We start from the raw sequence: 16,061 nt of genomic DNA, 5'->3' as shown, positions 1-16,061 counted from the left end.
CACTGAATAACAGGCTCCTGACTTGGGACAGGCACATACATACATAATGTGGCGGTGTTACACATGTTAGCGGGATCCCAACCCTCCCCCTAACCTGGGACAGTTGTATAACAGAACAATATAAGAACGAACTATAAAAGTCAGTTGAAAAAAGTTGAAAAAGTATAGAATTATGTTATAAAAAGTTAAAGGATAAAAAAGTGAAGGACCCTCTGTGTTCCTCTATATATAATCGTACATTGTATATCCATTCCTAATAATTTGATTTCACCTTTTTTCCATTTAACTTCTAAAACTAATCATAGGGCTTTATACAATAGTCAGAGAAAATGTTACCCTTATTTTAAAATCGCCATAGTGCATGCATATATCCATAACGTTACCTGTCAATATTATCGTGGACATGGGCCAACAGAAAGGTTTATCAAAGCCGTTTAATACGATATCTTAACTTGATAAAAATTCTACTTCATGCTATGAGTGATATGAAAAATGGAACATGTTTAAAAGTTGCTTGCCAATTTTAACAAAGGTTAGTTAGATTAAAAGTACTTTTACATATAGAATTAATAAAGACATAATTATTTCATAATTTATTGATGGTTTTACTCATTTAAAAAAATATATTATTTTAACATTATTTAAATTATGTTGTAGAAACAGTGAGGATACATGATTATCGCACGTCTATAATTTTTTTGAAAAAACCCCACACTTTTAGATGGTGACGGTTTTGCTAAAATTAACCTTAAATGGCATTTTTATACTTCGAAATCCCTGTCTTAAATATATTAAACAGTATTAATGGATAATGATTTCACTGATAACCATTCTCCATAACTGCAAATTTAAATGCATGTTTAATATACCGAATTGTTAAGCAGCTGTTCTAAATAGTCGATTTATGGACAGAAATTTAGAAGTACATAAATGAAATATATTACAAAAGTGATAAACAAGGGTCGGGCTGAGGAACTTCATTATTCTCTTTTCTTTAATTTTCTCCTTTTTTCTCTGTTCTTTTTTGTCTATTATTCTGTTATATATTGGTCTGTAAACCCAACCCAGACCCTCACTAACAGCGTTACCAATCTGGTCCATATTCCCCGAAACTTCAATACAAAATTATCATCGTGAAACAAAATAAATAAAAAAGACATAGATTACAAACAGTATATCTTTATTTGAAGTTACAAATGCATCAAAACAATCATAAGCAGGGTAATTTAGGGAGAAACATATCTCAGTCTCACTAAATGTTCTCGTACAAGCAAGGGTAACTGCTAAATCTTTTTCGGAAGAATCTTAACTTGGTTCTTGTAACTGTTTACTGTAGATTTTTTTTTAAAACTTCTATGAGCTTTAAAATCTATAAACATTTATTGAGTCACATATGCAATTATGAGTTTAAAGTAATTGTAATGCAACCCACTTACATTGATTGTATACACAGATGATCTGAAGAAAATGCAACTTTATGGAGTAGTACTAATATCATATATTTTTAGTCCACACCAAACGTCAATGTCAGACTTAATATAAATTGAAGTGATAAAAGCATTCTTCCAAAATTTCGATCACTTTGATCAATGTATAGGGGTATGGAGGGGATCTCCATTTCTGTTTTGATAGTTTAGACTATGATTATTTATTCTTTATTTTTTTTAGTTCTCTATAGGCTTTTAATTTATAACAACCCATTATTCTATATTTCTGATTTATTAACCCTTTTTATCGATATTCATATTTTTTTCTATATTCATTTTTCTCCCCATTTTTCTGCATAATAATACCCTCTCATGCCCCCTTGTATGGACATATATTCTAATCGTTTGATATTTGCTTGCAGATAATTATTCAGGTCTCGACCTTAACAACCGCCCTCGTTATCAAAAATGTTATCTTGATAGATTGACGTCAATATCACAGTAGGAAAACTTTAAAAAAAAATAACTGTTCTAGGTAAAAACTAAACATTTATTGTTTATCTACATCTTAAAACATACTAATTAAAAGGTCTTTCAAATTCAACCCACAAAAAAAATTAACTATATTTATTGCCGTTATACACAAATTTGACTTTCTTATACATGTGTACATGTATTACTAAATGAAGAAGAACAAAATGGTCAGCACTAAAGGTTAAAATCTTGTTTTAATCCTTGTTTCAATCTTATTTAACCTAAGTCTTTATTTTGAATATTTGGATTGTGTCCTGTGATATGCTTCGGTTTTATAGTGATGGGTTTTTCCGGACAAGCAAAGACCATACTTTTCTTTCAGGCATATCAGTTATTTATTCAACTCACTTTCCCATTACGACTTTCAGGAATATCAACAACGTATTCACATCTTCAAAACCGCATTGACAAAACATATGGTGATAAAACGACGTCTGCCGAATGTGGAGTAGGGTCTGCCTTCTCTTCCGGAGCACATTTTATCAACGCTGGTTTGTGGTATGTTCGTGTTGCTCATCGTTATTTTCTATGTCATTGTAGGTTTGTTGATCTTTGTTGTCGATCGACTTAAGAGTTTGAATATCCCTTTGGTTATTTTTGAATCTCGTTGACATATTTCATCAACACATGATTATTAATGTAGACTTATTTATATATTCATATTTTTCATTCATTTGTCTCTATTATATTACTTTCTAAAGAATGTAAATTGTTTTTTTTATACAAATCAAAAGAGCCTATCACTAAGACAATTTAGTGCAATTGCTATCCAACTTCTATCCGTCATGTAGACGTTTTCATGTTTCTTTATAAGTTGTGTCTGTTTTTGGTTCATTATTGAAGACCTGTCAAGCAAATAAATGAGAGCGCTCTATCTTTTCCAGTTGTCGTAGGGTGCTCCATCTATAACATATAGTTACTTCAGAATGTTGTCTCATGCAACAGTCACAACATACCTACCATATTATTTAATTGATTGTACGATATCTTATACCTGTAAATGTTTAGTCTGATAAACATGGACTACTTGAAAAGAAATCAATGTCAAAGGTTATATTAAATCTGTAATAATCTGGTTTATTGATATGACAATTTTTTGTCGTTAAATTACGGGTTGATAGGTTGACGGGTTGGCGCTATAAAACCATCTTTAATCCACCATTTTCTACATTCGAAAATGCCTGTACCAAGTCAGGAATATGACAATTCTTGTCCATTCGTTTTTGATGCGTTTTGTTATTTGATTTTGCCATTTGATTATGGTTTTCCTCTAAGTTCAGTACTTTTGTGATTTTACTTTTTTCAATATTGAAATATCAATTATCAACACGTAAAATTGAGAAATTGAGAAATTGGGAATGTGTCAAAGAGACAACAACCCGACCATAGAGCAGACAACAGCCGAAAGCCACCTATGGGTTTTCAATGCAGCGAGAAACTTCCGCACCCGGAGGCGTTCTTCAGCTGGCCCCATAACAAATAGGTATACTAGTTCAGTGATAATGGACGTCATACTCAACTCCGAATGTTACGCAAGAAACTAAACTAAAACTCATAAAAAAATAACAAAAGCCAAAGGCTCCTGACTTGTGACAGGCGCAAAATTGCAACGGGGTTTAACATGTTTTTTGATATCTCAACCATGCCTCTATACATCTAGCCAATGTAAAAAACAAACACACAACAAAACATCAAAGAGACAACAACCCGACTATAGAGCAGACAACAGCCGAAATCCACCTTTGGGTTTTCAATGCAGCGAGAAACTTCCGCACACGGAGGCGTTCTTCAGCTGGCCCCTAAAGAAATAGGTATACTAGTTCCGTGATAATGGACGTCATACTAAACTCCGAATTTTACGCAAGAAACTAAACTAAAATTCATAAAAGAATAACAAAAGCCAGAAGCTCCTGACTTGTGACAGGCGCAAAATTGCAATGGGGTTTAACATGTTTTTTGATATCTCAACCATGCCTCTATACATTAAGCCAATGTAGAAAAACAAACACACAACAAAACACGTAAAACTCAGAAGTCCGAGTCTGATGTCAAAATATGAAACAAAGGAAAATAAACAAAATAACCTAACATTCACAAATAAATAACAGCCGACTACTGGCAGATACTGACATGTCAGCTCCAGACCTAACTTAAACTGATTGAAAACTTATGTTTTTGTCACGTGAATATCAGGCACACCCTCTCCTGTTAGGGGTTTAGTATAAACCATCATGAAATATATGAGAAGAACATAACCCGTGTCATGCCAACAACTGGTTTTAGAATAAATGTGTTTAATTAGGATGCAAAGACCCTATATAGGTGAATCAATATTTCACCCTAAATATGCAATTCCTAATGACCTGACAACAGTATCGTAACTACATCCATTCTAAATAAGTCTGTTTAAAGTTTTTGTTAGATTTTGAGGTGAATGCTGATTTTTTTTTGTGCTTTGTAACGAATATTCCTAGAAAAGATTCGATGTGAAATACGTGAACGTATAAGATGTCTGCATGTTGAGTTATATTTACGAATGATTTCCGTATGCCGATGATAAAATTTAGTAAATGTTTTGTTTAAATTGAGTAAAGGTGTTTATTTGCTATGTAACTCTGCAATTTGTAAGATTTGCTTTGCTAAACAATGTTCCTAAACAATGTTATCTGTATTTTATAACTTCTAACAATCTGGGTACACCTCCGGAAAGGCACACATCAAGAGTCGTGTCTATTTATAATTGTTTTAATTTCAACGAGAAATTAAGACCGTGTTCACATTGACCTAAACTCGGTGTTGTGTTAGTGTAACTCACACATAAACTAAACATAATTACGTTCCCATTGATAAAACTCAATGTTTACTTATAGGTTAGACAATACTTGGTCATGCTTCATAAAACACGACCAAGTATTGTCTGACCAATTTAGAACATATTCACACTTTCGAGTGACCTTACAAAACTATCTCTTCCCATTGTAATATTCAAACCTAAATAAGGGTTCACTTTTTATAATGAACTAAATATAACACATAGGTAGTGATCATTTCAATGGATGAAATGAAATAGCACTGACATAGTTTGAGAAGGATAAATTGTTTTTTTTCTGCTTCAGGTAACTTTTAATACTTATATCATTATATATATTTAGATTGTTTTTATTCTAAAAAGCAACACAATGTTATATAAATCCCCTTTTTGAAATTTGATTTTTTTTTATAAATATGAAACTCTCTGTATGAATATTTGAATTCAGACCATTCAACATTATATGCTTACTTTTTATTGATCAATTTAAATGTATTGTGTTTCTCCGAAAACAATCCTTTGCTATATATCAGCAGTCTGGCATTGTGTTTTTTGATAGAAAAAGAAAATAATTCCCTCAAATGTAAGGTATATAAATCATATCATTTTATTTATCATTACCATTTATTTGTGTATTTTATATATGTGTACTATTAGAAAATGCATGAAATTTTGCAAAATTCAAAATGTTTTTATTTTAATCTTTGCTCTTTCATCTCTAATCAGCAGGCTATTTTCCCAAGTAAAATGCCTTAGGGGATTGTACACTTTGTTAGTGCAGCTATTAAGAGTTCACTTTCATAATAAACTGACAATGAAAAGTCATTCATGTATAGCAATTCATAGTGCATGGAAAACCATGTACTATGAAAAATAGAGGGCAAAAAACTGACTTTTCAGTGGACGAGTATGTTCTAAATGTAGTATATTTAAATCATGTTTTGTCTACATGCAATCGATAGTCGATAGAGGCCTTGTGTAGGTTAAGTGTACACAAAACTAGGCATTCAGAACTTTAATTTTCCCATGTATATTTAAAAAAGAAACAATTTTTATTTAAATTGATACTTATAACACTTAGTAATAAAGTTCTTTACAGAAATATTTGTCTAAACTTGAGATATTTATTTGTTATAAATACACTTTACGTAGCCTTATTAACCCCTAATCAAGACTCATCCATCATCATTGCCAAACACATAATTCATTTGAAATGGTCTTCACGAATCGATTGGACGTACACACTGTCAGAAATATTTGCCACTGCTCTTTATACTCAAACAACGATTCACTCATAAATGCATTACTTAAAAGGGTGAGGTTAATCGATTGTTTGTGTAGTATCTCAGATCCGTTAAAAATACAGTTAGAAATACAAAAAAAACATTACCTCCTCCCTTTGTCAAATACTCCTTGGAGAAAAAATACCATTTGAAACACACAGAAAAGATAGAAATGTATTGATCCTTAACATCGCAATTATTTTTCTTCGTCGGTAATCACGCTGATGGCGAACCTACGTTTTTAATGCGCAACCAAGACATCTTTAAACTACTGAAAATCATCCGAAATGACTTTCTTAAAGGAGCAACCACTTTACTTAAAAAAAGGGAGGGGGGTTTTGAGTCATAATTTTTTTCTCACGCGACAGTTTATAATTAGTTGGTTTTTTTTCGATGGTACTAATTCAATATTTAACACTATAATTAATGGGGAAACTTTGGTTTCAGAATATTTGTTCATTCTAATCATCTGAATGACCCGCTTTTTAAATCAAATTGTGGAAAAATCCATCCCCCTTTTTTAATGTCAAATGGTCGTTCCGTAACTCCTAGAAAAGTTGTTCGAAAATTTTAATTCGGTTCTTCGTAATGAACATTTAAATGACATATAGTTTACAAGTGTGAACAAATCTTATGTTCGGGTAGCTAAAAAAGGTGTATAGATGTGAACAAATTTAATGTGAAACTAGTGTACATTACATGAATCCAAATGTAAACATGTTTACTGTAAACGGCGTTTGGTGTGAACACGGCCTTATTTTTGAAAGCATGGGTGGATAACGCACACTCTTGAAGTACATCCATTCTATATAAAAAAATATCTAAAAATACTACATTTCCAATACTAATTCAACAACAATATACACACATCCTACCTTTAAATGAGGGTCGAACGAAACAGTCCATATATTTTCAGTAAGCTCAAACTTGTGTTTGTTTTGTATTCACTATTTCAATTGATAATATATATAATTCGCCAATACATATGTCAGTAAAATCAAAATATAAAACAAATAGTTGAATTTATGTTCTTATACATTACTTTTTTTGTCTCATTAGAGAAGGACTATGAGATGGCTTTGGGTTGGGGCAATGTAGAGAAGGACCATATGAAAACGGGTTCAGCAATTTGTAGAAATCCTTGGGGGTGTGGCTATTAAGAGAGAAACCATGAGCAATCCTTTGTAGTGTAGCAATGTAGAGATGACCATGAGCATTTTTTTGGCTTTAGCAGTTTACAGAAAGACTACGAGCAATGCTTGGGGTGTTGCAATTTAGAGAAATATTATGATAAATCCTTAGGTGTAGCAATTGAGCGGTAGACCATGAGAAACACTTTGGGTGTAGCAATTTAGAAATGGCCATGAGCAATACTTTGGGTGTAGCAGTTTAGAGATAGACCATGAGCAATCCTTTGGGGTGTAGTAATTTCGAGAAAGATCACGAGAAATCTTTTCGGGTGTAGCAATTTAGAGATGACCATGAACAATTTAAGAGATAACGAGTTGCTTTGTGGAATTGTGATGACAAAATACTTAATCTAAAACCGTTTAAAGAAGGCCATACCTTTTGCCCCCAAGCACCTGTTGCCCAATATTACCATGCTTTATTTTTTTAATATTTATTCTGCACGTTTTTCCAATTACTCTCCATGATGTAAAACCCATTTAAACCCTCATGTATGTGCGGCACAGGTATACGTCCATTCTCTTCTATTATTGAAGCTCTGCCAGAGAAAGCGAGTAAAATATTAATTGATAGTATAGAAAACCACTTTAAATTGAGTCATTTCACAACGCAAATATAAACGATCCTATTCTAATATAATTGCTCATATACATACAATGTATAATTATATATATGAACAAATCTATGTATATATCACATGGGAAATTGAATAAAACAATCAAAATATTAACAAAAATACATTTTTCTCCATGACACTGTCCTCGTGTTCCGAACATATAAGTTTGATTACCTTGTGTATCATCCTTTTTGCATAACTTAGTAAGTAAAGTATGTATAAACAATTTAGGTAAGGTAATGTGATCTGTTTGTCAACAAGACATATTCATCCATCAAAGATGTTAATAACTGTTACGGTGAATGTATGACCTTCGACAATGTAAGTAACTTAGATCGTTAAATAAGTTGTGAAAGGCCGCAGGCGTTCAAAAGTGAAAGAGTTTAAAAGCAAAACAAAATGTCCGCTTGAGGAAACGATTAAAATGGAAACCATCTACTTCTCGACAAACACACATTCACGTATAAGAATATTGCGGGACTGAACACTTTTGTTAGCCTCTAACCTTTACAGTTGTGTTTCACTCAATCAGTCGAAAGAAACATGATACATATTTTTTAAGTACTGCCGAATTATTTCCGGCATTTGTATTGTGTGTATTACAAGTATGTTCAATATTAGTTTTAAAAATAAAGAGAAGTGCCACCTAATATTTTTTATTATATATTGTGGTTTTCATTTTTTAATAGGTTCGTTTATTTCCGGCTTATGCGGTGTGTGTATTATAAGTTCTCATTAAATATATAATAGTTAATTGTGAAAATAAGAAAGCTATTATGTCAAATGCAATACTATAATATTTTTTTAATATTGAGAGTTTTTTTTATAGGTTATATAGCCTGAAATAACAGTGAACAGAACGAAGGAAACGACAGGATAGTAATGTTTTCTATATTATTACACAGAAACGAATTTATCATTATAATTCTGGCTGTTCTGTTCATCATGACTTTTATGATTTGTTTCTATATGGAAGTTTTAAAGAAACAGCAACGTTGTTATGGATTTCATTATAATTATCCTCTAAACGATGTGAAATATATTGTGAATCAGATAATAGACCAAGGTATGACCTCTAGCAAACCGATTAATAATATGTACAACCAGTATACCACAATATTCAGTGTGACATGTTCAGCTGATATCGAACTAGTAATACTAGTTAAGTCTTTCACTGGACATTTTGATCAAAGACAAGCGATTCGCTCAACATGGGGGAAATGTCATGGGGAAAATGTAAGAGTTGTCTTCCTTCTTGGACATTCTGCTGAGTTAACTGAACATACAAGGAACGAATATGATGAACACAAAGATATAGTCCAAGGTTCATTTACTGATGAATACAGGAATAATATATATAAAACATTGATGGCATATGACTGGGTTGTATCGAATTGTTCAAATAGTCAGTTTGTCTTTTTTGTTGACGACGATTATTTTGTTACCATACCAAACCTAATAAAATTTTCTCGAGAAAATATTCAATCCGGAAGAGATGTGATGTTTGGACATAAGCAGTGTAATAGAGATCCGGTGAGATCAAAAGCATCTAAATATAGAAAATGGTACATATCAGAAGCAGAATACCAGCCACTTACTCTACCGCCGTTTCTTTCCGGGGGATCTATTCTTACTCACTTTAATGTAGTACGAAAATTGAGAATTGCCTTTCCTTATATGAAACCGATATTTCTTGACGATGTGTATGTGTCATTAGTTGCACAGAAATTAGGTGTACATATATTACACAATGAAAGATTCGTTAACTCTGATTTAAGGAGAATGAACTTCAACTTTATAATGTCATGTCACAATTATAATAGTACAGAATATTTATATGAAGCGTGGTTAACATTCAAAACACCAAACCTGTTTGAACGCTTATTTAACAGTGTTATTGGTAATCCGCGGCGTGACTTATGTAGTACAAGTTAATGTTACATCCAACGAATTATTGAATTAAAAAGTGACTGATTTCCTCCAGTATGAAACGGATTTATAAACTGGAATCTGATTATATATGCGATGCGCTCGAAACAAAGTGTAGTACGGTCAACTGAGAACCAGGTTAATGGATTTATAAACTGGAATTCGCTTGTATTTGCGATGCGCTCTGACCAATGTGTAGAAGCTAGCCTGGTTAAGGGATTTATAAATGTTACTTCCAATGATAGTAGCCTGTGCGCATGTGAAGAAATGATATTAAAAGAAGTATGATAGCCATGACGTATCGACCGTACTGACAGTTAAAGGTATATTAGATTGTCCGAATGTTGTATTTATGGCAGTTATTTCGCTCTAGACGTAAACTGATAAAGCTTACCTACCCAACTACTTTCGGAGTAACGAAGATGCAAATTGAAACTCCAAATACACTTCATATCACTGATATTTAGTAGCGGAAAACATCACTTAAAAAAAACTTCCGACACTTGACAATATAATCAGACTGCAATGTCAAGTGACTGTCAGTGGAAATGACAACTAGACATGCTAGATAATATCAACAATGGTATTCATAATATTACATTTAACATTGGCCATAAAGCAGACAACAGAAATAAAAAAGTAAAAATAAATGTTTGTATCGATATAAAGTCAGTCAAAAATAGATTAAATTCAAATAAAGAAAAGATATGGACCATTCCATATGTTACAAGAAAAAATGAAATGTCATTTGTTTGGTTTATAAAAAGAAAAAACACTCTGAAAAATGACAGATATGAAAAAAGGGAAAATTTGGCCATTTTAATACCGAATTTCTTGTGTTGAACTGCCGATTTCCACCCAAAACCGTTAAAAGAATTAAGAATATGTAAGCGACCATACACTCATTTATAATACGTGTGGTATACGGTTCACGGTTAAAAAAAAAGATTTTCACACGTATTATAAGCGAATAAGGAACGAATTAGAAACACGGTATTGTTTAGCTTTGAAATGATGCTCACGCGCTAATAGGGTTATTTCACCTCTTTTAACCAAGAACCAACTCCAAACATACGAGTATAAAGCAGTTAAAAGTCAGAACGTATTAAAATTGAATCAGGAACAATTTTTTGTGAATGATCTTTCAAATGAAAACTTTCTTTCTAATTATTATACAAAAATGTGTAATCTGATTGGAAAGACGTGTGCAACCTGCTGTTGGCATGTTTTGGTATATGAACTCCCTCCATGAAAGCTTCATTAATAAATAAAGGTAATAATTGTATACTGCTGTTCAAAAATAATAAAAACTGAATCAAATTCGAGTCACAAATCTAAACCGAAGGAAATACATCAACTATATAGGAAAAAACATGAAACAACAGAAACACTAAACTGCTACAAAAACAAACGCCAACGAACATAGAAACGGACTACTTGACAATATCTACCATATTAGACTTGGGTATCACATTATCAACGTCTTCTCTTGTAGGTTTGGTGGAACTTGTATTCTAGGAGTTGCCGATAGGCATACGGATTTAAGCAGAAATGGCAAATAAAGTCAATGTTTTGGTAGTAGAAAACCCAATACGAAGTAACTTGAGGATGTACATAGTTCATGTTTAGGAATTTGTGTCGGATGTTTTCTACGATACAGGATACAATAGGTCCGAGACCACTATTATTTCGTAGTGCATTTCTTTTAGAACATAAATGAAAATTAAAAAAATCCCACCTGCGCTTTCTCAATTAAATGCTTACAGTGTGTTGTACTACTTGTAGGACAAATTATATAAAAGTTATAGAAACATTCATCGGCTCTAACTCAAAGTATAGACAATTTTATGTTTAGGGCGTCTTGAAATCTTTTGACAGCCTTCGAAGTGCTAATTTTTAACCTTTTTCAGCTGGACCAAATCATTACTTTCCTTTAAAATTCTGGACCCAAATATTTTTACAGTTTAATTTCACCCCAATACTTGCAATTTGAGGCATAACACATGGAGAAATAAATTTGGAAGGGGTATAAAAAAACATTGACAAGGAACCCACTGTCAACACTAGGGACTATATTCGTGAACAACGAAAATCAAGGGACGACAATTGTGGTCTCGGACCAATATTTTCTCATGTAACACCCATTTTTCTTTTCTTCTAAGGTTAAGGCTTTAATAGCTCATAGAAGGTCATTTGCCAAAAATCAGCAAATTCTATATATTTTTTCTCTTTCGATATGAGACACAAATAATACCAATGAAAATATAAGGTAAAACGAAACCTGATAACACTTCCTTATGAAAAAGGAGGCCTACACATGGTCGATTTTAAAAGTTATTTTATATCGGTTAAAGCATCATGGGTATATAGACTAGTAAATGGTAAATTTGCCAACTGGAAGCTTATACCTTTTAAATATTTAAAAGTGTGTAATAATATTTTAGTTATATTTAATATGAATTTAAATGATATAAAACATTTAGAATATTTTAAATATGTTCCAGAATTTTATAGAGAAGTAATAAAGTCCTGGATTTTGACTGGGGGTGGGCAAACAAAACAAGCAGTGACATATGCTGATATAAGAAAACAAACAATTTGGGGGAATAAATTTATTGCATTTCATAAGAAACCAATTATCCTTGAAAACTGGATTAAAAGTGATATAATATACTTGAATGACATTCTAGATGACACTATGTCACTATCAGAAAATTATATTTTGAACAAATTAAAGTGTAAAGTAAACTGGATTGCTGAATTTTATAAATTGAAACAATCCATTCCACAAAATTGGATTGATATAGTTAAACAAGAAAATTCTGTCCAAAGTAAAGTAAATATCCAGAGTAATAAGATCACATGGAAAGATCGTTATTTTGAGACTACATTTTTTTCAAATAAAATGTTATATGACTCTCTAGTCAATAGTAAAAAAGAAACGTCAGTAGGGATAAACAGGTGGCTCAAAATTTTACCATTGCAAGAAGCTTCAAATATGAATTCATTATATAACTTTATTTTCAAATACTGAAAATAAATTAAAAATATACAGATGGAAACTACTACAGTTTATTGTACCAACCAAAAAGCATTTATTACAATGGAAAATAACTAATAACAGTTTGTGTAATTTTTGTAACATAGAAGAAGACTATGCTCATTATTTTTTCAATTGCTCTTATTTAACAAGATTTTGGCAACAATAAACGATCTCTTAAAAAAGAGTAATTTAGATTTTTCAATAAAATTACAACACATGATATTTGGATACAAAATTACAGACAGCAAGTATTACCCAATAAATTTTTTGGTTACAATTATTAGTTTTTCAATATATAAGTCGTACTCTGTTTCTGAGCAGAAAACAAAAAACATAGACGTATTCAGAATTTTTATTAATGAATACACCAAGAGAGTAGATACCAATATTAATTGACATAAGAAAATAAGTCCAATGTTGCTTTCAATTAAAAGAAACATAATCAGTGAATGATTTTTATATTGTTAATATAGAGTTTTGTAAACAAAATGTATGTCAATTAATTTAATCAGCTGATTATTCCCTGGGTAGTCAGTGGATTGTAACAGGGTACGTCAAGAGAAGCTTGGAATCTTGATGGTGTATGTAACAAGCAATATTTGATGAATAAAATTATTATGTAGTTAAAAAAAAAAAAAAAAAAAGAAAATATAAGGTAAAAGTCAACCTTTTCCAGCTATGAAAAAAAATGTAAATGTTTCGAAAAGGTGCTCCGTAACCTATTAATATTTTAAGCTAATATCGTTCCTTAACTAATGCTCCTCTGAAACACAAAATCAATTCTAAATTGTAGATTTGTTTTTTAATTTGACACAAGTACATACTTAATATCCTGTATAGAAATATGTATAAGTCTATGTTAATCTGGTTGAATTATGAGTCTTTATTCAGGACGTGCTTATTATCATAACGGCAAGATGTTCTGACTGTATTATTTTTTTGTTTGCTTAAAGGGCACTAGCTGCCAAATTCATGGTCAACGATTTGACTCAAATTCTCATATTTTATTTATAACAATATAAAACATTTTTCCAGACTATCAAAAGTATCAAATAAACAATTTACAGGACATGATCTCAATAAGATGTAGCTTCGTTTCGTGTGAATTTTATCCAAGACGCCATCTAATTAATTATCGAGTTGACCTTATATGACCATATTAGCGATGTAAACATAAACATAGATATAAATAGATTAAGCAACTCGTGCAATTGGATTTTAATAGGTCTGTTAAATTTTGTATTATATATTAAAAATTTATGTTTATTGTCGTTGTTACCTTTATGAGAATGATTTTGAGTGGATCGAATCAGTTAATCAAATTATTTACCTTTGTTTCACTTTCAATGTTACATTCTTTTCCTTTAAATACCCGTACACGGACAATGCATGCGTTATTCTGTCTCTTTCCACGGGGTTAAATTGGAGTTCATATAAATACGGATTTAATGAGGTCGAGTTATTTACTTGCTAGTGTATAATTCATTATCAATGTTTATTAGCTTAATTTGACAAAATTGAACCATTCTAGCTGATAAAAGCATATTATTAATTCACTATTTCACTTTCGTTAATGAATGAACAAAAAAAATCATACTTCTGACTTTTTATATATCTCGTAGCTTGTGCTCCTTTAAAGTCCAGTGAAAAATATTTTAAAATTTAAAAGCTAGGTTCTTCAAAATTAGATCGCCCGGTATGAAGGACGCAAATTTCGAGAACTACTTTAAAATGGTGGTATTTCGTCAATAGATCAGTGCCCTCATATTGGACATCTGCGGACCCATCAATAAGTTGTTGCAATGGTTAATTGACACACTCTCTTGACAGGGCATCCTATTGTACGCACACATTCCGATCAACGTCATCATATTATACGTACACATTCTGATCAACGTCATCATATTTTACGTACACATTTTGATCAATGTCATCATATTGTACGTACACATTTTGATCAATGTCATCATATTGTACGTACACATTTTGATCAACGTCATCATATTGTACGTACACGTTATGATCAACGTGGCTGCATATATTTGTTAATCCCTCATAACCAAACGTATGTCTTATTTTAGCAAGACTGTTGCTGCCGAAGGAAATTAGTCCGAGGTATAATCTAATTTTATACCAAGGTTCATACACAACTTAAAGGATGTGTTACGATTGAAGTTTGTACAAATATGTACTGATTTCATTTCAAGCTTTAAAAACGGATGTTTAAACCATAGGATGAAAATGACAAGTGATTTAATAAAAATGTTGCATTCATTTTGATATTGCTTTTGGTTTACAAAATAGATGATATACATATACGACAAATTAATGTGCACCTTAAGTATATACTATAGTAGCTTAAGTGCTAATGAAATCAACAGAAGGTATTTTTTTCCTTCAGAATATTGCATTAGAACACCTTGTGCTTGAGGCACTAAAAGATTAGATGTTTAAGTTTTAACTGCTTTATCGTTTCTTATATGATACGGCGCAGTACCTTGTTCATTTAAGTTACTTTAGTACACTGATGCATGTAACGGGAAATACTTTATTTTGATTTATGCATTTTATTGCACTTTTTAAAGATGAATGTTATATGACAAAAAAGCCAACGTTTAATTTAATAAAAACGTACCAACTTGATAGGTAAAAAGGACGAATACACGTACGTTAGTATCAAACATTTTGACAGTTTCGTAATTTGTGTACTACGCTCCTCTTTCTGTTTCTTTTTAAGTAAGATTTACACTGCATTTACTTAAGAACGTATTGTGAATAAAAAATATGCTTTTGAGAAATATTATCAAATGTTTGGTGTTTGATAGCAGGAGAAACAAGCTGGTTATTTATAATTGTATTAACAAATATAAAGTTCAATTAACTCAGTACACTTAATTTATTGACACACGTTTACTGTATGTAAGTGTGATTTAGTATACCTTGTATATCCGTTCTCAAACAATGACTGTTTCATAGCTATAGAATTGAAGTTTCTCAATTTCTCAATTTTACGTATTGATAGTTGATATTTTAATATTAAAAAAAGTAAAATCACAAAAATACTGAACTTAGAGGAAAATCAATTCGGAAAGTCCATAATCACATGGCAACATCAAATAACAAAACGCATCAAAAACGAATGGACAAGAACTGTCATATTCCTGACTTGGTACAGGCATTTTCAAATGTATACCTTGTATATCCGTTCTTAAACAATGACTGTTTCATATCT

The 16,061-nt window shown here is 31.5% G+C and overlaps 1 protein-coding gene across 3 annotated transcripts; it reads left to right on the top strand.

Moving 5' to 3' along the window:
- The first annotated feature begins 406 nt into the window (after positions 1-406).
- LOC143075450 (beta-1,3-galactosyltransferase brn-like) lies at positions 407-15,637 on the top strand. Of its 3 annotated transcripts, XR_012978319.1 has the most exons (4): positions 407-532; positions 8,687-10,109; positions 11,282-12,055; positions 13,485-15,637. XR_012978319.1 is itself a non-coding variant. In XM_076250855.1 (2 exons), the coding sequence occupies exon 2, from the start codon at positions 8,740-8,742 to the stop codon at positions 9,790-9,792; it is 1,053 nt and encodes a 350-aa protein (XP_076106970.1). In that variant the 5' UTR covers positions 407-532; positions 8,687-8,739; the 3' UTR covers positions 9,793-10,528. The 3 variants fall into 3 exon arrangements, 2 of the variants coding, with proteins under 2 accessions (XP_076106970.1, XP_076106971.1); XM_076250855.1 differs by lacking the exons at positions 11,282-12,055; positions 13,485-15,637 and having other exon boundaries at positions 8,687-10,528; XM_076250856.1 differs by lacking the exons at positions 407-532; positions 11,282-12,055; positions 13,485-15,637 and adding an exon at positions 8,028-8,178 and having other exon boundaries at positions 8,687-10,528.
- Positions 15,638-16,061: the final 424 nt, after the last annotated feature.

Source organism: Mytilus galloprovincialis, chromosome 5, assembly GCF_965363235.1.
Source record: "Mytilus galloprovincialis chromosome 5, xbMytGall1.hap1.1, whole genome shotgun sequence".
NCBI lineage: Eukaryota > Metazoa > Mollusca > Bivalvia > Mytilida > Mytilidae > Mytilus > Mytilus galloprovincialis.
The sequence above is the reverse complement of the archived record's forward strand: the minus strand, read 5'-3'. Positions and strand labels throughout refer to the sequence as shown.

What these genes read in the sequence shown, in the direction of transcription:
- LOC143075450 (XM_076250855.1), top strand. Translation starts at nt 8,740, where the DNA reads ATGTTTTCTATATTATTACACAGAAACGAATTTATCATTATAATTCTG.